We start from the raw sequence: 25,871 nt of genomic DNA, 5'->3' as shown, positions 1-25,871 counted from the left end.
AAGACCGGTTCGATGACCTGCCATTACTGCCGGTCAAAGGAAGAATTTAAATAAAAACAGGAGAGAAACATACATGTTTGCATGTCATGCGTGTATGATGGTCACGAATATAAGATGATGTCGGTACGTCAAGCTCTGCCGGTGCATGAAGCTTTTTAAAGTGAGGAAAGGTCTTGCACACGCAATCAATCCAACTCTCTGAATAACGATGACATATTCCCTCAAAAGAAGAACTAGTCAACATCACTGGCTACCATCGAGCCGCAGGTTTTACTTCAGAGTTTCTCTTCTCTTAAGATTTGTGCTCCACGACCGGTATGTCGCGGCACACTGGTATGCCACGAGACGATACTAGATGTACTATAATTTTTTTTCCCTATACGTTTAGTTATAATTTTAGTTCAGGTGTACCGCCGTATTTTGAAAAGAATATAAATGTACCGCGAGTGAAAAAGGGTTGCAGAGTACTCTCCTAGAGTGATATCCTAACAAGGACTAGGGGTCACTCACTCACACTCTAATGTAGTACGCCATGCCTACATTTTCATTCTCATGGTTCTCAGCTAACTGAACCCGTTGTTGAAAACGTGTCAATCCTTTGCGCAGACATTGTTTTCTGCCCTAGAACTACCCCTCTCCATCAGAAATAGCAGGACTAAGCTTGTAGATACAGTATTGGATGGCCGTTGATTTTAATAAGTTCATCCATCCTTTGTCAGGTTTTGTTTTTATCATGCAGGGTGTCCAATCTGATATACATACATTGTTTGTTTGTTCCTTCCTTCTCAAGCCATGCCTGGCTCATAAGGGCCAGTTTCCCGGTTTCCTTGGCGTATAGGTTCCCCACCTGGACGGGACGCCGGTCCATCGCTGCAAGATGCAGGAGGAAAGAGTGAGAGAAAGTTGTGGCGAAAGAGTCAGCAGAAGTTCGCCATTACCTTCTGCCAGAGCCGTGTGGAGCTTAGGTGTTTCGCTCATAAACACACACATTGCCCGGTCTGTGATGCGAACCCGCGATCCCTCGACCGCTAGTCCGCTGCTCTAACCACTAGGCCATGTGCCTCCACATACATACATACATACATACATACATACATACATACATATATTGTATACATACATACATACATACATACAAACATGCATGCATACATACATACATACAAACATGCATACATACATACATACATACATATATACATACATACATACATACATACATCCTTCCATACATACATACATCCTTCCATACATACATACATACATACATATATTGTATACATACATGCATACATACATACATACATACATATATTGTATACATACATACATATATTGTATACATACATGCATACATACATACATATATTGTATACATACATATATTGTATACATACATACATACATACATGCATACATGCATACATACATACATACATACATACATACATGCATACATACATACATACATACATGCATACATGCATACATACATACATACATACATACATACATGTATTGTATGTATGCATGTATGATGTAAGTTAACATAATCTGCATGAAAGAAGAAGGGTAAATATTCCATTGCGTTTGCGTGCGTAGGACATCGTAATCATCATCATCATCATCATAATTCTGGTTTTCCCACCCGTTTTACAATATTCACAAAAGTAGGATGGGTTACGCAGAATGGCACATCATTACCTGTTTCAATTTCGTGCCTTCTCAGTGTACAGGGTGTCCACAAAGCCTGGGTACATGGGCATTAACACATACTTTAAGAAATTATTATTTCTTATATTTAATTCTTAATGTTATGGTTTTATTTACTCCATGTACCCAGACTTTGTGGACACCCGGTAGAATCCCTGAGGATCTCATCATCTTTGGTCTTGTTTTGCCACAGATAACCGTCTATTCTCGATACATGTCACTTTTTTTTTGTTTTACCCCAGTACTAATAATTTCTTCTTGCCACGTTTATTTGTATCTGAGCCAACGCGGGAGCCTCTACCCGGTTATTTTACCTGCTAGAAATAGCAACCAAATTTCCTTGACCTACACCCTACCATAGTGTGAAAAAAACCCAAAAAACCAAAAAAAAAACCCCAGTATATTTTCAAATATCCAAGATGGCACGATTTGGGACTAAAGAATAGCATGCTTATAATAGTTATGCCTCGTTCTTGCAGACCTTTAAAGACCAATCTGCTATTTCTGTCCGATAGTGATTTTGACCTTTATTAACAATTGCACATTGCTATAGATTTTTTTAGGTTTCTGCTTATTTCTTTCCCTCCTTACTCAAAATAACCTGTCCTACTTTCATTCTAAAAGTGATTGAAGTAATTATCGATTGACTGAATAAAATATCGAAGAAGATATCACTCTTAGCTTACGATTTTCATTGACTTAAAATACTAAGAAATATAATCTTTTTCTTTTCTGACTGGTGACATATATATGAATCGCTTTTGTGACTTCTTAGATCTGTTTCGCTGAATAAGTAGGTTTACTTCGGCATTTTCTTTATAGATATACTTGTTACATACGGTTGGTAAAAACTAGTTAGCTACTTGCTAAATACATGTTCTTTCTGGTCGATAACCAGCCGCCTGTGAAATTATTGCTGTTTAGCCAAGTGTTTCCTTGTGCTGGGGCGCCGTGAGGATTGAAATGTGGGCGGACAACACAATTAAGATGATTTGAAACTTTTGAGATTTCTTTGTTTGAGACCGACTGGCTTTGACCCAGGTCAACTATAACAAGATCGTAACGATCTGTTTTTTCCCCAGCTTAATCCTCATTTGGAAAGATTTTTTCCCCATTAACACTAATGGATTTTTCTTTCAACTACTGGTATAATTTCAGCTTCATAATCGTTATTTGTGGCTCACTACATTTAAATACGTTAGCTTGCACTTAAGTAAAATATATCTAAGACTACATTGTCCAATATATCTTTCTTTTAAGATGGTAATGTGATTTGAAGGTGATTCACTGCTATTTGTAACATGTCTAGCAAATAGGCATACACATCTTTTCTAGCTTAGGGGATAAGAAATAATAACTATATATATTTTTCCCGTTACAAGAACAGGCTAGAACGTTCATTGTACTTAATGATTAGTTACAACCGACTGACATAATTCTGCAACAGATGTTCTGCTTACAGTTTTATTGTTTCCGTTGTACGTGAGGTCGATTGGTTGTCAGGATTCGTAAGAAGAACAGGGAATGACAAAATACCTTGCGTATTTAGCTGCACTTCTTTAAGTTATGATTTCGAATACTGCACAGGTCAACTTCACCTCTCGTCCTTCTAGAGTCGATAAAATTAGTACTAGTGAAGTATACGGAGGATCGCCGTCACCAGAGTTAATACTGTTGATATTTTATTAAAAATCACCGTCTTCTATCTCACGAGATAAACAAGTACAGCACTACACTTCCTCTGTGAAACTATTAAGTTGGAGAAAAAGCCCTGTCGCATTTCATGATGGGAAAAAAACAAATGCTTCCTTGGTTGATGTATTTAATCAAGATGACATTTCCCCTCATTATTGATGTTATAATTCCATCTATTTGGCAAATTGATGATCCCTCGGGTGTAAAATTCTTTAGGTTCTGAAGCAAAGAAATACTCAATATCGTCTCAGTTACTAAACTAGTTTCCCTCTAAATGTTGCAACGATATGCAAAGATGATAATGGAACAAGGTCAGGAGATTAAGGGAAATGGGGTAAAACTTCCATATTTAAAGCCATAATCTTTTCCTGAGTGATTGGGACAACATTATTTACATTTGACGGATATTTGTCTTCATCTTGTTTGTTGTTAACACAACGTTTCGGCTAGTATACCCTCCAGTCTTCATCAGGTGTCTTGGGGAAATTTCGAACCTGGGTTCTCATTCCTAAGGTATTTGTCGATGTTGTTGTTGTTGTTGTTGTTCAGGTCACTGCCTGGAATCGAACTCGGAATCCTGGTGTAGTGGTAAAGAGCGCGGGCTACTAACCCCAGGATTCCGAGTTCGATTCCAGGCAGTGACCTGAATAATAATAATAATAATAATAATAATAATAATAATAATCATAATAATGCCCTGATGCAGTACCAGGCAGTGGCTCTCATGGCTTCTGATCTTAACTGATTGGAAGTGTTATCATGTACATTGTTTTGTCTTGGTATTAAAGATGGGCTACAGCAAATATTCTGCTCAATACCACAGATTTGCTTGTCAGTTGTTTGACCTTAACCAGTTGACCATGTCCCTTAGTGGCTGACGATATGTGCATCTCTGACCATGAGCAGAAGTAGTGGGGGAGCAACATAGGCATGTGTTGAGAGGGATTCTTTGGGGTTTGAATAATTCACCTCTGGAAACATGGGTGTTTCGTTGAACATCTTTAAACAACCCTTATTCAGGGACCTTTTGAGCAGGATGGGTTACTCGACCAGAAGAAAATTCTAACTGGGCCCCACCTGCAAGGTCATGTGCTGTTTATCTTGATATGACATCACCATGTCGCACACATGGTTGTGGTGCATATGCATGGTGTACCCTTATCAGATGGGTAGTCATGATGGGTATACTGGGCTTCGTATATTATACCCCAGTGTCACTTTGATGGCATGCACTTCTCTCTCACTCAATAATAATAATAATAACAACATTGAAAAATGCCTTAGGAATGAGAACCCAGGCTCGAAATTTCCCCCAAGACACCTGATGAAGGCTGGCGGGTATATCAGCCGAAGCGTTGTGTTAACAACAGACAAGATGACAAACCCTTAAAGCCAGGAAGTTTTCAGCACCCCTTGTATATACATAAGTAAAATAGATGACAGGTAAAATTATTGTTTTTCCTGTGTCCTCTCTTTTTCTTATTACTGCTCTATACTCATCTAGCACTTCATTCTGAAACATACTTATATTGAGTTCTACAGCAGGTTATGAATCTCGCAATGCCCAAGTGAAATATATATATATATATGTATATATATATATATATATATATATATATATATATATATATATATATATATACAGATATATACACAAATATGCATACACGTTTGTATAAATACATTCACACACAACATAGGCACACACTCATATAGACAACCATACGTATACATACTCGGATATATATTTATGTACGCAAATATATACATATAACTATGCCTACAGATTGAAAAAAAAAATAATTCAAATCTATATCTTTTACAGGATTGGCCTCTACCACTGTGCCCATATATATAGCAGAATGTGCACCAGTATCTATACGGGGTCAGCTGGTAACACTGAACAACTTTTTCATCACCGGTGGCCAGTTTGTGGCTAGTGTAATGGATGGACTTTTTAGCTGTGTCCCAGAGGGCTGGAGGTAGGTCCTAGTGTTTTCATGTTTACTTACCTACTTACTTACTTCTGCTACTACCACTACCACTACTACTACCATCATCATCATCATCATCATCATCATCATCATTCCATATTCCTTTGTTTATGCTTTTTTTAATAGCTCAGAATGAAAAGGGCAGTGCTTCTTTGTCTGGATGCCCTTCCTAGTGCCAAACGCTCCACAGAATGTACTCGGCGCTTTTTATGTGGCACCAGCATCAGTGCTAATTTCCATAAATCAAGAATTTATTTTGTATGGTATTTGATATACTTTTATTCGTCTGTATTACTTGTATCTATGCCACTGGACATTCTGAGTTATTTTTCTTAGCTTATTTCACCACCATCATCACCATCATCATCACCACCACTATCATCATCATCATCATCATCATCATCATCATCATCATCATCTCTTTCTTTACCACCCACAAGGGGCTAAACACAGAGGAGACAAACAGGGACAGACACACGGATTAAGTCGATTATATCGACTCCAGTGCGTAACTGGTACTTTATTTATCGACCCCGAAAGGATGAAAGGCAAAGTCGACCTCGGCAGAATTTGGACTCAGAACGCAGCGGCAGACGAAATACCAGAAAGCATTTTGCCATAATCACCACCACTATCATCATCATCATCATCATCATCATCGTCTTTTAACATCTATCTTCCTTGATGGTTTGTGTTGGAGGTCTGATAGGATCTGATGGATGTGAGGAGTGCATCCTGCCTCAATGTATGTCTGCTTTGGCATGGTCTCTATGGTTGGATGTGCTTCCTAATGCCAAACACTTTACAAGAGAGTACTGGGGTGAGGGGTGGGGGCACTAGCACTTGTGAGGTCATCGTGCAGCTTACAAATATAAGATTCCTTTCGATTGAGTGGGATTACTGCAGAGAAAGAATCATCTTTATGCTAGATGAAGAGGTTAGTGTATGAGTGAAATGGCCAGAACAGAAGAGGTTTCTTGCTGTAGAAGAACTACATGGCTTTAATAACCGGCACTGAATTGGTTACGATGATGAGGGCTCCAGTTGATCCAGTCAAGGGGACAGCCTGCTTGTAAAATTAACATGAAAGTGTTTGAGCACTTCCCAGACACAAATACCCTTATGCAGTTCTCAGGGAGATTCAGTGTGACTTAGAATCTGGTCATTTGAGCCACAGCTACAACTCATTTTTGCTAGCTGAGTGGACTGGAGCAATGTTAAATAAAGTGTCTTGCTCAAGGACATAATGTTCTGTTTGGTATTGAACTCATGACCTTATTTCTTTATTGCCCACAAGGGGCTAAACACAGAGAGGACAAACAAGGACAGACAAACAGATTAAGTAGATTACATCGACCCCAGTGTGTAACTGGTCCTTAATTTATCGACCCCAAAAGGATGAAAGGCAAAGTCGACCTCGGCGGAATTTGAACTCAGAACGTAATGGCAGACGCATTTCGCCCGGCATTCTAACGTTTCTGCCAGCTCACTGCCTCATGACCTTATGATTGTGAACCAAATACCCTGACCACTAAGCCACGAGCCTTCAGTTGCATGGCTACTCACATGGTTGCACACATTATAGAAGAGAAGATGGGAGGATAAAATAGGGGAGATGACCGGTACCTTCAACGTAGAAGGTGAGTAGAAGTGAGTGAGGATAGAAGAACATGGAGTGTTGTCCATATTAACAATGCATTCATACACCATGTTTGAAGGGGCACTCAATCTCTATCTAAGGGAAGCCCTTTCTAAATATGAAATTACATTTATATACCTTGTGATAGAGTCCAGGTGATATTGCAGAAAGCCCACTATCTATCTATCTGTCTGTCTGTCTGTCCGTCCGTCCGTCCGTCCGTCCGTCCATCCATCCATCCATCCATATGTCTGTCTGTCTGTCTGTCTGTCTGTCCGTCCGTCTATCCATCCATCCATCCATCCATCTATGTGTCTGTCTGTCTGTCTGTCTGTCTGTCCGTCCGTCCAGCCGCCCGCCTACCTGCCTGCTTGCCATCAGTCGGTCAGTCAGTCAGTCTGTCTGTCTGTCTGTTTGTCCGTCCACCCATCCACCCACCTAAGCAACCCCCCCCACTCTCTCTATGTATGTATAATATGCATGTGTGTATGTGTCTGCATGTTTATTCCATATTTATAACCTCTATTTATCTTCTGTCTCTGCTCGCAAGACCATACCAAGGTTACTGCACTCTATATATGACCACCACCACCACAACTAGAGCGAGCAATGAAGAATAGTGATTACAATAATCTTAATTCTTGATTAATAATTTTTTTGTTGATTCTCAAAGTTGCAAAATTCTGTTTCAAACCATTTTTTATTCATTTACTTCAACTATTTAAATATTTCATTTAATTTCGATTCTTTGATTTTCAGATATATGCTGGGGCTTGCCGGAATTCCTGCAGTAATTCAAATGATAGGATTTATTTTTCTGCCAGAAAGTCCAAGATGGCTCATTTCGAAAGGACGTCACGAAGAAGCATCAAAAGTCTTGAAAAATATTCGTGCCACAGACGACATTCACGAGGAATTTACCAATATTAAAGAAAGCGTCGAAAGTAATCCAGTGCATGGTAGTTATAACGAGTTCTTACTTTATCATTTTATTTTATTTTTTTTATTTTAAGATAATGGATAACAAAGTTTGCAGATGCAGCTGTGTGGAAAGAAGCTTGCTTCCCAACCACATGGTTCTGGGTTCAGTCCTACTGCATGGTACTGTCGGCAAGTGTTTTTATTATAGCCTTGGGCCAACCAAATCCTTGTGAGTGAATTTAGTAGAAAGAAGCCCATCATATATGTGTGTGTGTGTGTGTGTGTGTGGTGTGTGTGTGTGTGTGTGTGTGTGTATGTGTCTGCTTGTACCTATTGTACTTAACTACTGCTTGACAACCAAAGTTGGTTTGTTTGTGTTCTCATAACTTAGTGGTTTGGCAAAAACAACTGATATAATAAGTACCAGTCTTAAAAAAAAACAACAAAAAACAAATAAATACCGGGATCATTTCACTCAACCAAAAGTTCTTCAAGGCAGTGCCCCAGCATGGCCACACTTTAATGACTGAAACAGATAAAAGAAAAAAAAAAGTTATTATATTTGATTATAAGATAATGGATGCCAAAATTTGTAAAGTTACAAATGGCACAATAACCAAAGTCACATGTGGTTCTTTACTTTCTAAGAATAAATTCTCCTGTGGTCAGTTTCGGTTTTTCTTCCCTTTGGGGGATTAAATATATACCAGTTGTATATTGGGGGGTAGAATAAATTGTGTCCCACCCACCAAAATATATGGACTCCTCCCATACTCTTTACTCTCTTTTACTCTTTTACTTGTTTCAGTCATTTGACTGCGGCCATGCTGGAGCACCGCCTTTAGTTGAGCAAATTGACCCCAGGACTTATTCTCTGTAAGCCTAGTACTTATTCTATTGGTCTCTTTTGCTGAACCGCTAAGTTACGGGGATGTAAACACACCAAGCGATGTTGGAGGGACAAACATATACACACGCATACATATATACATATATATGCATATATACAACAGGTTTCTTTCAGTTTCCATCTACCAAATCCACTCACAAGGCTTTGGTCGGCCCGAGGCTATAGTAAAAGACACTTGGCCAAGGTGCCACGCAGTGGGACTGAACCCACAACCATGTGGTTCGTATGCAAGCTACTTACCACACAGCCACTCCTACGCCATATGAAAGAAATTCTAATTTTATTTGATTACTCTTTTACTGGTTAAGTCCACCTGATACTCTAAGTACAACCTTTCAAATTCTTCCTTTAATTGAGGAGCCATTTTCATGTCACCCTACTTGAGACCAACCTTGGTTCTTTGATGCAAGGTCTTTGTTTACAATCATCTTAATACTGCTTGACAACCAATGTTGGTTTGTTTATGTTTCCATAACTTATTAGTTTGGCAAAAATGACCTATATAATTTAAAAACTTCCTGTTTTAAAATAATCTAAATTAAAACATTTCATCAAAGTTTTGTGCTAATTTATGTTCCTAACACTAACTTAATGAAGGCAAAGTTATTTCACGAGTTCTTTGCCTTTTTTTTTTTCCAAAATTGATTGTAAAAAAAAAGGCAGTGTATTTCAGCAGAAATATGGAAACAAAAGGGTTAAAGTGGTCTGAATTAAAACTTGCCATTTACATTTCCTGCTAATTTATGTTGCAAATACCAGCTTGATATTGACAAAGTTATTTTGTTAAATTCTTCAATTAATTTCAAAATTAATAATAATAATGAAATTATTGTATACAGAGCTCAGGTGCCCCACAACTTGTCAAAAGTGCATATAAAGCATATGCAGTAATGTACAAATGTCTGGAAAGCGAACAGTGTATGAGTCAGATAGATGCTTGCGTGTGTATGGAGGGGAGAAAATCAGGTGTAGTGTTGGCGAATCTCAGAAAGCATGGAAGTTTTGAAGGATCCAGTGCTCCGACAACTAAGAACTGATGCTGGCAGTTTGTTCCAGGCTTCAGCAACTCTCAGCGTGAAAAAATGTTTCCTGAAGTCATGGGAGCTGTGCTGTTTTCTGGCTTTGTAAACATGTCCACGAGTGTTAGACAGGTGGAGTTTGAAAAGATGCTCAGAGTTATTGTTTGTAAGATGGTTAATAATTTTATGGGTGTCTGCCAAGTCAGCTGCCAGACGTCGGAGTTTCAATGTGTCCATGCCCAGGGAAGTAAGGTGTTCAGGATATGGCAAATGCCTGATGGAGGGTATTCTTTTGGTTGCACGTCGCTGAATGGCTTCCAGACGATTGATATCCTGGGCAAGATAGGGGTTCCATACCGGTGATGCAAATTCCAGGTGAGGTCTTACCATAGCTATATAAAGCCGCAGATAGATAGCCGGAGAGCGGCTCACAAAGGACTTGGTGAGTGATGCCAAGACACCCTCAGCCTTCTTGACAATTTTAGCGATGTGTTTTGTCCAACACAAATCAGTCAACAATAACACCCAGGTCACGTTCACATGAAGACTTTTTGAGACTAGTGTTGTGGAGGGAGTAGGTGGACGCTGGGTTTCTCCTCCCCAAATGCATGGTGGTACATTTGTCCACAGCCAGCTTGAGTTGCCAGTCCATGATCCACTGCTGCATTGTGTCCAGGTCTGCTTGCAATAGGGATCTATAGTGTACAGGATTTGACCTCTTTATTTCGAGGTACAGCTTGATGTCAACTGCATATTTCAGCACTGTGGAATTCTTTAAGTTGGCATCTATGTCATTAACATATGCAATAAATAAAAGGGGGCCAAGAACAGATCCCTGTGGTACACCAGATGTCATCTCATAGGGCGAAGAGTGCTGTCCTAGAACTGTGACAACCTCTTTTCGGCTGAAAATAAAGGACTTCAACCAGTTATAGAGTTCGTCTCTTACACCCAACGCAGAAAGCTTCACCATAAGTCTTTTGTGTGGCACAGAGTTAAAAGCCTTAGCAAAGTCCAGGTAAACAACATCCACCCAGGATCCGCGATCAGTGATTTGGGTAACGTCCTCAAGAAACTCAATGAGTTGATTACAGCAGCTGGAGTTAGGAATAAATCCAAATTGTGACGGCTGGATGAGGCTGTGAGACTTCCAGAAGTTTCAGGATTCCATCAGTTTGGCGATGCAGCTAGTAAGACTGAAACAAAGAGCAGAAATATGGCAACAAAAAGGTTAAGATATAACTGCTGAATGTAAAACAACAGATTAAAGATTGAGTTTCCTTCCATCATCATCATCATCATCGTTTAGCGTCCGCTTTCCATGCTAGCATGGGTTGGACGGATCAACTGGGGTCTGTGAAGCTGGAAGGCTTCGTCAGGCCCAGTCAGATCTGGCAGTGTTTCTACGGCTGGATGCCCTTCCTAACGCCAACCACTCCACGAGTGTAGTGGGTGTTTTTTACGTGCCACCTGCACAGGTGCCAGACAGAGCTGGCAAACGGCCACGAACGGATGGTGCTTTTACGTGTCACCGGCACGGGGCCAGGCGATGCTGGCAACGGACACGAACGGATGGTGCTTTTACGTGCCACCGACACGGGGCCAGACAGAGCTGGCAACTGGCCACGAATGGACAGTGCTTTTACGTGTCACCGGCACGGGGGCCAGCCAAGGCTGGCAACGGACGCGAACGGATGGTGCTTTTACGTTCCACCGACACGGTTGCCAGACAGAGCTGGCAAACGGCCACGAGCGGACGGTGCTTTTACGTGTCACCGGCACGGGGGCCAGCCGAGGCTGGCAACGGACACAAACGGATGGTGCTTTTACATGCCACCGACACGGGGCCAGACAGAGCTGGCAAACGGCCATGAACGGACGGTGCTTTTACGTGTCACCGGCACGGGGCCAGGCGAGGCTGCCAACGAACACGAACGGATGGTGCTTTTACGTGCCACCGACACGGGGCCAGGCAGAGCTGGCAAACAGCCACGAGCGAATGGTGCTTTTACGTATCACCGGCACGGGTGCCAGACGAGGCTGACAGCGGACACGAACAGATGGGTCACTTAACCCCTGCTTTCTGATATATGATTTGATCTTGATTGTTCTCACTGGTCTTGCCGGTCTTCTCACGCACAGCATACTTCCATAGGTCTCGGTCTCTGGTCATTTCCTTGGTGAGACCTAGAGTTCGAAGGCCGTGCTTCACCACCTCGACCCAGGTTTTCCTGGGTCTACCTCTTCCACAGGTCCCCTCAACTGCCAGGGTGTGGCACTTTTTCACACACCTATCTTCATCCATTCTCACCACATGACCATACCAGCGCAATCGTCTCTCTTGCACACAACATCTGATTCCTCTTAGGTCCAACTTTTCTCTCAAGGTACTTACACTCTGTCGACTATGAACACTGACATTACACATCCAACAGAGCATACTAGCTTCATTTCTCGCGAGCTTACGCATGTCCTCAGCGAGAAATGACCAGTCCATACTATTGGCCAGACTACACAGTAGAAAATCTGCCTTAGTAAATTCTATCCATTTCATACAAGCATGGAAAAGTAGATGTTTTAACAATGCTGCTGTTGTTGATTATGATGCTGATTGCTGTTGATGTTTACCATATTGATTCTATTATCAATGACTTAACAAAATCTCCTCTATATTTTTCAGGTAGTCTCATCTATAATTTGAAGAGAATCTTTCAAAGCAAAACAGTACGTCGTGCCTTAGTAGTTGGCTGCGGTTTACAGCTCTTTCAACAGTTATGTGGTATTAATACTGTCATGTAAGTGTCACTTGTTTCTTCAATATCTTCCCTAATGTGTATCGGTGCAGGTATGGCTAACCAAGCTAGGGCTTTTGCTTTGCAATCACATGGTTATAGAGGTAGGGGCAAAGCTATCACCTATATATTGTAGGTCGATTAATGCCTTGTAAGTGGAAACTGTGTTGACGCCCATTATATATCTACATGTTTATGTATATGAGTAGTTTTCGACCAGGGTCCATTTGGCTCTTGTAGGTCCATATAAGATTTTGTTGTTGAAGTTTATTTGCAATAAAATGATTAATACTTTTACAATACACAAAATATTTTAACAATTTTTTTTATTCATTCTTAATAATATTTAGTTATAAAAATATAATATGATTTTTTTTTAAACGTTGAATGGCTAGGAGTAAAATGGGAATATAGGGGATCCATACATAAAAAAATGTCTGAGAAACATTGATATACACGAATAACGCTAAGAGTTACTGAAGCATGGAACAAACTGCCGGCATCAGTTGTTAGTTGTCGGAGCACTGGATCCTTCAAAACTTCCATGCTTCCTGAGATTCACCAACACTACACCTGATTTTCTCCCCTCCATACACACGCAAGCATCTATCTGACTCATACACTGTTTGCTTCCCAGACATTTGTACATTACTGCATATGCTTTATATGCACGTTTGACAAGTTGTGGTGCACCTGAGCACTGTATACAATAATTTCATTATTATATTATTTTTATTATTATTCTTAATAATATTTAGTTATAAAAATATAATATGATTTTTTTAAAACTTTGAATGGCTAGGAGGGTTCCTTTGAGTAAAATGGGAATATAGGGAATCCATACATAAAAAAATTTTCTTAGAAACATTGATGTACACGGATAACAATATGTCTTGGTGTAAGGCAGCGAAACAAAGGAAGTTACCTCCCTTTATGTTTTGAACGGGCGGTAACTCTGTAAAAATAAGTGTTGACGGCATTATCACCATCATCATCATCATCATCAACACTTAGCGTCCGTTTTCCTTGCTGGTATGGTTTAAACGGTTTGACCGGAACTGGTAAGCTGGAGAGCTGCACCGGGCTCCAGTATACTTTGGCTTGGTATCTACAGCTCGATGCCATCCTAACGCTACCACTCTACACAGTATACAGGGTGCCATTTATCTATAACTGGCACAGGTACCTTTTACGGGTCACTGACATGTATATATAAATGTGTATAAGTGTCTGTGTGTAAATAGCATACATAAAATGAAGAGCTAGAATACTGAGTTCAATATATTGGCTATAATACTGAAGTCAATATTCACTAAAACCCTTGAAAGTTGTGCCACAGCTTGACCACAGGCCAATGGCTTAAAACCAGTAAAAGAATAGTTTGATGTGTTTATGTAAGACATTGTTTTTTTAATTATGTACTAGCAGTATAGCCCGGTGTTGCTCGGGTTTGTTTTTTTAGTTGCGCTTAAAACGGCAGACTTTGATGTCGCGTTAACAAGTAAAAAGTAAAAATTTTGCATTATGCAGCTTGTTATTCTCTTTAAGTGAACATTTTTCTGGTTGAAATACACCGAAAAATGGGGACACAGCAGTCAAAAAATCGTAAAAAATAGGGATTTTCATAGAAATAAAGCACCTTTTTGATGTAAATAATTTTTGGCGTTAACAATGGTCCAATTTGAATTTTATCTTCTACGGAAGGAAGAGTAAGCCTTCTTCTATCATACTTTCAATTTTGGTCAACTTGCGCAGCAGGGTCTCGGAGGAGATAGTATTAGTTAAAGGCTACCAAACCTGCCATACACAGACAACTTCAGCTTTATATGTATAGAGTTGTCAGTGCTGAATTTAGGGTATGCATGTGTGGCAGTAAATTACTGACTGAAATGTTAAAACTTTCTCTGCGATTAAAAAGTCTGTTGAGGGCCATTTGGTTATCATCATCGTTGTTCTACCATGCTACCATGCACTTTTCCATACTTGCATGGGTTGGTTAGAATTTGTTGAGGCAGATTTTTCCTATGGCTACACATCTTTGCTGGCAGCCTTCGCTTGTCTCCATGTAAGGTCATATTTTCTAATGACTGAAAATGTTTTCATAGACTGGAAACAGATGACTGTGCTTGCATTATGGTGACCCTAATTTACAGTTTATTCATGCAGTGTCAGGATCAGGAGGCACAGACACATGCATATACATACATATGTACGTATGTACATACATACATACATACATACATACATACATACGCACACATACATATACACACACACACACACACACATACATATTGGGTTGTCCGAAAAGTTCGTGCCAATTTTTAAAGGAAAGAAAAAGGTCAATAAATACTTGCCATTACATTTTTAATCAACCAAATATGAACCATTTTGTTGCACAATGCATCTCCATCTTTCCTTTAACTTGAAAATACTTTCTTCCCAGAATTGAGGTTCTTGGGAGGGTAAGTCGAAAGGTAAGCTACTATAAATTGGCACAAACTTTCCGGACAACCCAATACATACAGGCACATGGCTCAGTGGTTAGAACTTGTGTTTTGGAAGGGAACTTCCTAGGTGCAATACCATGGTCAATCATGACCAAGGAAGGTCTTTGCCCTTTACATACATACATACCCCACCACACTTACACACACACACTCACACACACGCATGCACATACCTTTCAGTTTTTACCTCCCAAATATACTCACAAGGATTTGGTCAATCCAGGCTTGTAATAGAAGACACCTGCCGAGCTGCTATGCAAAGGGAATATCAACAACTTCAGGTGATTGTCATTAGTTTCTGAAGATTCTCACTTTGGGACAAAACTTTACTGTGTTTGATGTTAGTTGCCCAAACCATTCACACCTGTAGCCAACAAATGAATGACAAGTTATCATTATCTTTTGCCACAGGTATTACAGTGCTTCGATAATAAAAATGGCAGGTGTCCGAGAGGAATCTAAGGCAATTTGGTATGCTTCTCTAACTGCAGCTGTCAACTTTCTGGCTGGCTTCAGTGGACTTTGGCTGATTGAGAGATTTGGTCGACGAAAACTGGCGATCGGTAGCTTGACAGGTGAAAAAAGTTTCTCCATTTTTTAATTTTACAAAATTCTATGTTAATATTGCCAATCATTTTCATTAAAATTCCACACGGAAATAATCTTGTTGAACTGTCTCATGACAAAACTCATTCAACATAGGTAACATAATTGCAATGAAAAAAAAATAATGTTATTTTTTCTTAACCATTTCTTTACTAAATTTCTGTTAATACTCACTGCTTTCACTTCAATTAATTTGGAAGAGAATGAAAAATTTGTTCAGATAACTTTGTATTGTAGATTGAGGGTGGAATCAGGCAGGTAGTTATCGAAAGAGTTAAAAGTGAAGAAACAACTAAACTGTTTCTTTAATACGTAGGAAATGCTGGCTCTATAACACTAGACCATTATTATTTCTTTACTGTCCACAAGGGGCTAAACATAGAGGGGACAAACAAGGACAGACAAACGGATTAAGTCGATTATATCGATCCCAGTGCGTAACTGGTACTTATTTAATCATCCTCGAAAGGATGAAAAGCAAAGTCGACCTCGGCGGAATTTGAACTCAGAACGTAACGGCAGACGAAATACCTGTTTCTTTACTACCCACAAGGGGCTAGACCCAGTAAGGACAAACAAGGACAGACAAACAGATTAAGTCGATTACATCGACCCCAGTGCGTAACTGGTACTTAATTTATCGACCCCGAAAGGATGAAAAGCAAAGTCGACCTCGGCAGAATTTGAACTCAGAACGTAGTGACAGACGAAATACTGCTAGGCATTTCGCCCGGCGTGCTAATGTTTCTGCCAGCTTGCCATTCTAGAATTTTTAAGTCCTTGTTAGAGTCCCTTTTAGTACCAATACTTTTCTCTTAGAGTTCTGCATGTCTTCCATTATTCATTGTTCTTATATAATGGTTTTGTTTCTTTTCTTTGCTTCAGGTGTTTTCTTCAGTCTTACAATATTAGCAATAGGTTTCCAGTTGTCTGCCATAAATTCACCAAAGAACTTGAATCAAACAAATTTAGAGAATGACCACTGCAGCTACAGGTAAAAAAAAAAACCATTTTCAAGTTTCTCAATTTTTCAGTCAATTTTTCCATTAATTTAATTTTTGTTTTCAATCATGCATTTACTGGTAATCTATTGTTTGGAATATTATGGTTTATAATTTCTAAAACCAAGAACTGTATATGATAATCCAATCTTTTGTCAAAAAATAGACATTTTCTATAAGTAATTTCTAATAATAATTTTTTGGTGTATCCAATTTTTCTAGAGATAAAAATAATTAAAGCAAACAAAATTTTGTGTCTTATATAGCAACACAGTAAAATGCTTATAGGGATGGGGAATTTGCAGCTTCCAAATCCCTTAAGTGTGGCCTTTGCAAAAACAAGTATATTTTTGGTGGTTACATTGTCTGATCCATCGACTGGTTTAATACCTAAACCTGATTCTTGGGTAATCTTATCCAAGTTCACGCTGTCACAAGAATTCGATCCAGGTCGCCAGTCTTTTGATAACTCTTCCCACTAATCTTAGAGATCTTGCAGAATGGCTTGGAGCACTGTTATTTCTTCTCTGAGAAACCTTTTAAAAAATTTAGAAAATAAATTATTTCTAATGTTCTTAAATTCTTAAAAGATTGTTAAAAGTTCAGTTTACATTTTTATTTCTTTTTCAAACTTATAATTACTTATAATTGCATTTTTCCATTATGTATCTATTTATTAAATTACATCATAGCAGATTCAAATGTGAATAGGCTGATTGCTGTTGCTGTTTGCCATTAGAACCCCCCCCCCCCACTTTAGATGATTTGTGTTCAAAACATGTAATTCACTGGCAAAAGGAGACTTTGAGACACAGTTGTGTTTTGACCTTGTTGTGTGTCTCTTCAGTTAAAGCTATTCTGACAAACCAATAATTCAACAAGAGTACAATCTTTTGTTTGCTGAAATCAGCAATCAAACCATGACCTCACCTTAGATTTCACTTAATTTGATTGGATCTTCAGATATAAAACAGTTCCTTTTCCTCATTCTATAAGATGAGATAGTTCAACACCTTTTTTCACAGAAACTAGTTTCCCTCTTATTTTCACCCAGGTTGATTTTATAAAAATGGGAAAATGTCTCCGAAAACATATACCGTAAATCCTCGAGTATAGTCCACCCTTGAGTATAATACGCAGGGGATTTTTAAGGGAGCTGTACCTCTGAAAAACCTAAACCGCGTGTATAATATGCACCCCTTCTCTAACTTGACTCAAGGAGGTCTATATAACGTCCTTGGTTTGTAAAAATATATACGGTAACATCCTTTATTATTATTGTATATATAACATAATGCAAACGTGTAGCTTTTTTGTGCATTTTGTTTGCAGAAAATAAAGAAATAACAGTAATAACGTTTAATAAATGTTGCTTACTGCAAGTTATGGATGATTATTTTAGGACTTCATTGCTTTCAGGCTTAGCTTAAGGTATTTTCATGCCCGACATCACAAAATGCGTCTGAATAAACATTGCCGGACAGCAAATAGAGACTCGGACATTGCTTAGAAAATAATTTAAATTTAACCTCATATATAGTACGCACTAGGGATTTTGACCTTTAAATTTTGGGGAAAAAATGCGGATTATACTCGAGGATTTACGATACTAAATGTAATCATTTTTTTCTCTTTTTTTTTTTCTTTCCTCACATCCAGCACTTGTGATACATGTATTGTGGATGACGACTGTGGATTTGCATACACTGATAATGGACAAACAGTGAAATTTGGTTACTGCTTGCCAAAAGGAAATTCCTCTGATGATTCAGATATCTGTTCCACAGAAACCAATTCTACTGCCAATCATGAAATATTTGCACTTGACTTCTGTCCTTCAGATTATTCTTGGTCAGCCATTCTTGGACTTGTCTTATACCTGATGTCATTTTCTCCAGGTAATGTTACACCTATCATTGTTCTTCCATATTGTTTTAACATTCACACTCTTCTCTCTGTTCTTGTACTACCATACTCACCAGCACACATTAGTATGGTCATCTAAGCCAACAGGGGAGTCTCTGTGTGGTTGGTGACCTGCTAAAAATAGCAGCCAACTATCATGGAATGCTAGAGGACACACTGGATACTTCAATCCTAATAAGCACCATCAGAAATATGGGGTAATAAATGATACCCCACTAAAAATATGGGATGATTATGGCTGGAATACCTTTGATCGTAGATCTGTTCTGTCAAGCCAGAGTTGGGGGTTGAACGATATCGTCTTTGCCAAATATTATAACGATTTATGTCATTATTATCCCCCTTACATTGAGGGTTCTCTACATATAGAGGGGAGGAGGAGAAGAAACTGTGCCAATGAGAAGACAAGAACTTCTGAATTCTCAGGTGTTTGTCATTTACTCTATTAAGCCATCTGTACTCATATATATATATATATGCTATAGGTGCAGGCATGTGTGGTAAGAAGTTAGCTTCTCAACCATTTGGTCCTGGGCTCAGTCCCACTGTGTGGCACCTTGGGCAAGTGTCTTCTATAGCCTTGGGCCATTCAAAGCAGATTTGGTAGATGGGAACTGAAAGAAGCCTGTCGTATATATATGTGTATATATATATATTAGAAGGTTTGGAGATGATGTACAGGTATTTTATATTAGAAGAAATGAGGTACTCAGAAATTCGGATGGTTTTATATTTACAGATATTTATATATATATATATATACAAACAATAGGAAGGTTCTGAATTAGGTGAAGAATAAACTAGAATACAGATGGGCTGAGGTTCACTGCAACTATTTCAGATGTGTCCATTATTGATGAGCAAAGGCATTACATCATGCATGACAAAACCGTTTTCTTCAAGTGAATAGAGAGAAAATTTAACATTTAGAATTTCTCGCAAAATAGAACATAGTGAAAGATGATGTTACAAACCAGGTTATGACTTGGAGACTCTTTTATTCATCACTAAAGAATGCATCCAAAACAGCTGTAGGGAACCTCAACCCATCTGTGTTCTTGCTTATTCTTCACCTAATTCGGAACCTTCCATACATTTGGATCTGGAGCACATTCTTACACAGACGGGGAATGAACATACTACCATCATGTTTTTAATGAGGAAATCAACCTCTGTGTCTATATATCTACCGTCTTTGTAATGGTGGCAAATGAAATAGGGATAAGAATGTGCATTGTCCGTTTAATTGGAAAATTCTAAATGTGGCTGAAGATTGCTCGACATTTTAAAACTGATGTAATACTTACAAGGTTTAATAAAATGAAGTAGCATGAAACAATTGTACTACTCTACCTTGGATATCCTTGTTGCTTATTTTGATTACTCACGGAGTGGTTGGCGTTAGGAAGGGCATCCAGCCGTAGAAACACTGCCAGATTTGACTGGGCCTGATGAAGCCTTCTGGCTTCACAGACCCCAGTAGAACCGTCCAACCCATGCTAGCATGGAAAACGGACGCTAAACGATGATGATGATGATGATGATGATATATATATATATATATATATATATAGAGAGAGAGAGAGAGAGAGTTAATATAAATGTATTTTGTTATCGTTAAACCTCCTCTGAATATATTTTCCAACAAATAACATTGTGGTTGTACATTTTATTCTTTCCGTTTTCTTCAGGTATGGGACCCCTTCCCTGGACTATCAATTCTGAGATCTATCCGCAATGGGCGAGAGGTACATGCAACTCTATGGCCACCTCAGTCAACTGGATTTGTAACTTATTAGTATCAATGACGTTTTTAACATTGACTGATACCATCACAAAATATGGTTTGTATTTGAAATTTTTCTTTTATTAAAATAATAAAAGGAAGAATTTCCTTTCTTTTTAATGTTTATTCCAAAATTTGTGATACTTTTGAATAATGATTTTTACTGAGCATGTAATATTTTGTCTCTGTGGTGGTACTCACAAGACGGCAGAGAGTTTTTAGCTCTAGTGAGACAATGTAATGCTGCCCCCACATCTGAGACAGTGCTGCCATTTCACATACGAATATCTTAGACTGAAGTAAAAAGAAAAAAGACCACCCATGAATGTGTATGGAGTTTCTCACCAGCACAATCCAACCTCTGACTTACAGATATGCTTGTCTCCTCTTCTACTTTTTCTACCACTACTACAATGGCTTCTGCTCCGTGTATCTGTTGGGCCCAGGCTGCTTCCAACCCATGACAACCTGCCTTGTTTTTTTCATTTCATGATTCATATCTCTCTATATATAAACGGCAAAATGTCTGTCTGTGTGTGTGTATCCTTTATACAAATCCACAATTTTTCAGTTAGAGGGCTCGCACTTTCTATGGTCATTCAAAACCATCCAAGGGTGGTCGTGCACATCTTTACATTTCCCCAGTCACCCCACAAAGCCATTAAAAAATCAATGGAAGTGACTTTTTTGTGAATTTTCTATCCAAAACCCAATCAAAATGCCTGAAACTTGATACACCAATTGAATGCCATCTAGCTGTATGTGAATGGTTGGAGATTTGGACAGTACTCGCGTGTATGTGTGCACGCACGCAGCTATATATGCATGCACTAGCACTATGACCCGGCGTTGCCGGGTCATAGTGCTAGTTGTGACTATTCTTTCCACTTCCTATTTCCAAACCTGTACTAACTACAAGCTCAATTCCTTCTTCTTAGAGTATCATCCCTCAGGAATTCTCTCTCTCTCTCTCTCTCTCTCTCTCTCTCTCTCTCTCTCTCTATGTTTTTCCTGCAGTCATTAATGTTAGGTTTACAAAAGTCATGGGTAAAACCCCTTCCATGATATCAAATCTTAAAAAATAAGGTAAGATTTGAATTCAGAACCTGAAATAAGTGTTGGTGTTTTACATTGACAGATGTTAAACCATAGAAATTTGTAACACATTGAATTGATCTGTTGTGAGGAGCGAAACGGTCAGCATTTTGGGCATGCCCCTTTATTTACAGAGAAAGAATATAGCTAGAACCACAGTTGCAGAAAGGCAAATAAGAGAAAAATGAATACATTTGACTGATAAACTAGTAGTAAGTGCAAGGTAAAAGTTCTTTAGTAATTTGTTTTATTAACTGACACAGGCATGGTTGTGTGGTTTCAGGTTCATTCCCACTCTAAGGTATTATGGGCAAGTGTCTTCTGCTATAACCCTGGGCTCCAATGAACAAGGATGACCCAAAAATGCTATTGCTATTGGGAGTTTCTAGAATAGTAGCGATGAGTTAAGTCATGACCATTGCATAATATTCAAAAGCCACAGAGTTGTTATTCCATGAACAATGAAGCAACACATGCCTAACTAAATATATATGAGTCATTTAACGTAAATAAGTAAAAAGTAGAATTACTGTAATGGCCTGGGATATCAACAGACAATATTGAATTGGTTAGGCGGCGAGCTGGCAGAAACGTTAGCATGACAGGCGAAATGCGTAGCCATATTTTGTCTGCCGTTACGTTCTGAGTTCAAATTCCACCGAGGTCGACTTTGCTTTTCATCCTTTCAGGGTGGATAAATTAAGTACCAGTTATGCACTGGGGTCGATATAATCGACTTAATCCCTTTGTCTGTCCTTGTTTGTCCCCACTATGTTTAGCCCTCTGTGGGCAATAAAGGAATACATATTGAATTGGTTGAAAATGTGATGCCTTTATGAGACACTAAAGAAACTAAGAAGAATTGTATCATCATCATCATCATCGTTTAATGTCTGCCTTCCATGCTAGCATGGGTTGGATGATTTGACTGAGGACTGGCAAACCAGATGGCTGCACCAGGCTCCAATCTTGATCTGGCAGAGTTTCTACAGCTGGATGCCCTTCCTAATGCCTATCAGTAGAAGAAATTTCAGTTTCTCATTCTTGTTGACTTCTGACTGAATATAGTAAAATGCTAGACAAATTAAAGTCAAATAAATCACTAAATCTCATTTAGCAACAAATAGCAACCCACTGAACTGTGTGGCAGACAATGGGTTGCAGTTTAGCTGTTGGCAGTTTGAGCACAGAACTTCCAGTCCTATTTGTATCCACAATATATATATGGCATGTAAGAAGGGAAAAAACTGGTGGGTGCTTTGGCATAAGATAAGCAGTAAAATCAGATAATCCATACCCAGATCACAGTATATATAATTACGAGCAAAAAGCACACCCCCTTCCAATGGGATGACCCAGTATATGTATGTTTGTATGTATGTATGTATGTATGTATGTATGCATGCATGTATGTACGTACGTACGTATGTACGTCCATCCGTCCGTCCGTCCACAAGGTGATTTGTGTTAGTAAAACAGGCGTTCCATTTTGTCTTGAGGGAGCTCAAGATACTTCTTGATTTACATTTGTGAAATTTTGAAAAAATGTGCTAAGGGACATCATTCAAGTAGACCAATGCAATGAATGTTGATAAGTTAAGGAACGATGTAGTGATGAATAAGTTAAAGAATGATGTAGTGCATTTGGTTAGAGAAAGAAAACAAAAACCTAGCAGCAAATGTTTGTAACTCTCAAAGAAAAGGGGAGATAATTTCAAGAAATTAAGAATAATCTTCTGTGAGTTAATTTTCATACTTAGAATAAAGGAATAAAGTCTGATATTGTTTACAAGCAAAGGACAACTGTGTACTTGTTTTAGTCTGTTACACCCTCATCTGGTTGACTTTGCTTGATAGCTGACAGACGTTTTTAGATATAAAACTATGATACACAGTTAAAACAAGTATGTCAATACGAACACACACCCATTCTCATCAATAGTTACAATCAACAATTGCTTCACACATCGTTTTTGTGTATTATAGCCAACCGTACAATCACATTTCGTTTCCGTTATTCACATCCATTAAATAGCTAGAGTAAACCTGTTCTTATTTTCTAACTGATAATGCACAACTATCAAACAATGTTTTCCTTTTCACCATTAATTAGATCTGCCATTTTGTGCTTCTTCAAAAAGTCAATACTAATTATATTTAAGAAGGTCGTAGAGAGACAAAAGAAGTGGAGCACCAGACTACACAGCTGTCAGTGTTTAATTTCGTTTGTCTGTGTTCTCAGTTCAAATCCTATCAGGGTAACATCTTATTGTTTGTCCCTTCACAATCGATTTAATTGACCAAGCTTCCCCTTTACACATTCACGACACTGTAACAATATGAAAAATAAATTTGTTATTTCTTTTCCAGGTACTTATTGGCTGTTTGCATTTATAACTGGTATGGGAATAATTTTCGTCTTCACAAGTCTACCAGAAACTAAAGGATTGCCTTTAGAAGAAGTGGAATCTTTATTTAATTCTCCCATTTGTTCCTGTGGTAAAAAAAAGAATTACAAAGATATTGATAATGAAAAATAATGTCTCTTCACCAACAATAGAGTTGAGCATTTAGTCCTTTTGATACCAAGCTACCTGGAATTACCTCTTGTTCAATTACACAAGACATCTATATTAAAGGGTTCATATTAAAATTTAAAACTTTTACAATTTTAAATAAGAACCGTTTTTTTTTAAAGTTATGTCCCAGACACCAGCTTAAGGAAAACTTTTGCATTTTTTTTACTTGAGCACTTAAAATTATTGATTATTTAAAAAATCAACTGATATAAACGGACAGTGTATTTTATTGGTAATATGCTCAGAAAAGGATTCGGGAAATGTTCCAAGAAATTCATTGTTTAAATTCTGTAGCATCATGTATGCGTGTGTGTGTGTGATGAATGTGGTCTTGTTTTTGTATAAGTGAGTTAAAACATGTGGTAAATTTGAAGGTTCATGTGGATTGACAAGATTCATGTGGCTGATGTTTAGTTTGAATATCTATAGATTGCTTGCAGGAAAAAATGTGTATGTGTATGTGTGTGAGTGAATTCCAGTGGGTTGCAACTGAGCAGAAGGAAGGATCAAAGGGCACATGTAGGGTAAGATCTGGAGTAAGATGACATTGTAAGTGATAATGGGTGGAGAAAATATGAACATGTCAAGTGGGTTTGCTTTGAGGGATGGGTTAGATACCCAGCTATATTTATGTGTGAAACCACTGTTATTTTTGCTTTACTTCAGTTTGGCTCTACTTGAGCAGATATATACGATCAAAGGTAATCTGGCCATGACTATCCATCCTATTTTCAGACAGAGTGTGTACAAGATAATTCGAGTGTGATCCGAGAGAAAGATTTGGCTGCATTTTCTTGCTGGTTTACTAATCCTGAAGGAGCTCTCTTGAGTCTGTTTTTGAAAAATGAGAAAGGAGAAAATATGGTTGGGAAAGTTTAACTCTGTATGTTAATTTCTCAGGCATCTTTATTAAAATCTCTCTTCTGTCTTATTTCGGTTTTGGATTTGGTTTGCAAGATTCTTTATATGAGTTCGTGTGTTGAAGCATATTCTGTTGTGTCTGGGGGAGTCATTTTCTTTTTGTGCCTTATTATTTAACACACTCACTGGTAAAGTTTCCAGTTTTCTCTTATTTTTATTTTCCTAAAATTTTCATTGCGTCTTGCAACCTTTTCAATAGTTTTGTCTCTCTGTCTTAATTTTCAAAGGTATTGAGATGGAATTTTCTTGCAAGGAACTTTTATTTTTGATATTTCAATAGTTTCTTTTTAGATAACTCAACTAAATTTAGAAATACTGAGAAAGTGTGTGTGTGCGTATATGTGTGTGTGCATGTGTATTTATGTAGGTATTGTGTTGTGTAAGATTATGTGTGAAGGAAAGAGGATGCAGGTGCAGGAGTGGCTGTGTGGTAAGTAGCTTGCTAACCAACCACATGGTTCCAGGTTCAGTCTCACTGCATGGCATCTTGGGCAAGTGTCTTCTGCTATAGCCTCGGGCCGACCAAAGCCTTGTGAGTGGATTTGGTAGACGGAAACTGAAAGAAGCCCGTCGTATATATGTATATATATATATATATATATATATATATATATATATATATATATATATATATATATGTATGTGTGTATATATGTTTGTGTGTCTGTGTTTGTCCCTCTAGCATTGCTTGACAACCGATGCTGGTGTGTTTACGTCTCCGTCACTTAGCAGTTCGGCAAAAGAGACCGATAGAATAAGTACTG

The 25,871-nt window shown here is 38.4% G+C and overlaps 1 protein-coding gene across 1 annotated transcript in view; it reads left to right on the top strand.

Moving 5' to 3' along the window:
* Nucleotides 1–25,641, top strand: part of LOC115231473 (proton myo-inositol cotransporter) — a 34,504-nt gene extending 8,863 nt beyond the window's left edge. Inside the window, exons 2-9 of the mRNA XM_029801490.2 lie at nucleotides 5,234–5,390; nucleotides 7,801–8,000; nucleotides 12,572–12,686; nucleotides 15,605–15,768; nucleotides 16,685–16,793; nucleotides 18,460–18,698; nucleotides 20,418–20,570; nucleotides 23,978–25,641. Coding sequence (XP_029657350.1) covers nucleotides 5,234–5,390; nucleotides 7,801–8,000; nucleotides 12,572–12,686; nucleotides 15,605–15,768; nucleotides 16,685–16,793; nucleotides 18,460–18,698; nucleotides 20,418–20,570; nucleotides 23,978–24,147 — 1,307 coding nt within the window. The 3' untranslated portion in view covers nucleotides 24,148–25,641. The remainder of the gene's footprint in view (nucleotides 1–5,233; nucleotides 5,391–7,800; nucleotides 8,001–12,571; nucleotides 12,687–15,604; nucleotides 15,769–16,684; nucleotides 16,794–18,459; nucleotides 18,699–20,417; nucleotides 20,571–23,977) is intronic.
* The last annotated feature ends 230 nt before the right edge of the window (nucleotides 25,642–25,871 follow it).

This window comes from Octopus sinensis, unplaced genomic scaffold, assembly GCF_006345805.1.
Source record: "Octopus sinensis unplaced genomic scaffold, ASM634580v1 Contig18616, whole genome shotgun sequence".
Classification (NCBI taxonomy): Eukaryota; Metazoa; Mollusca; class Cephalopoda; order Octopoda; family Octopodidae; genus Octopus; species Octopus sinensis.
Note: the sequence above shows the minus strand (reverse complement) of the source record. Positions and strands in the feature narration are given on the sequence as shown.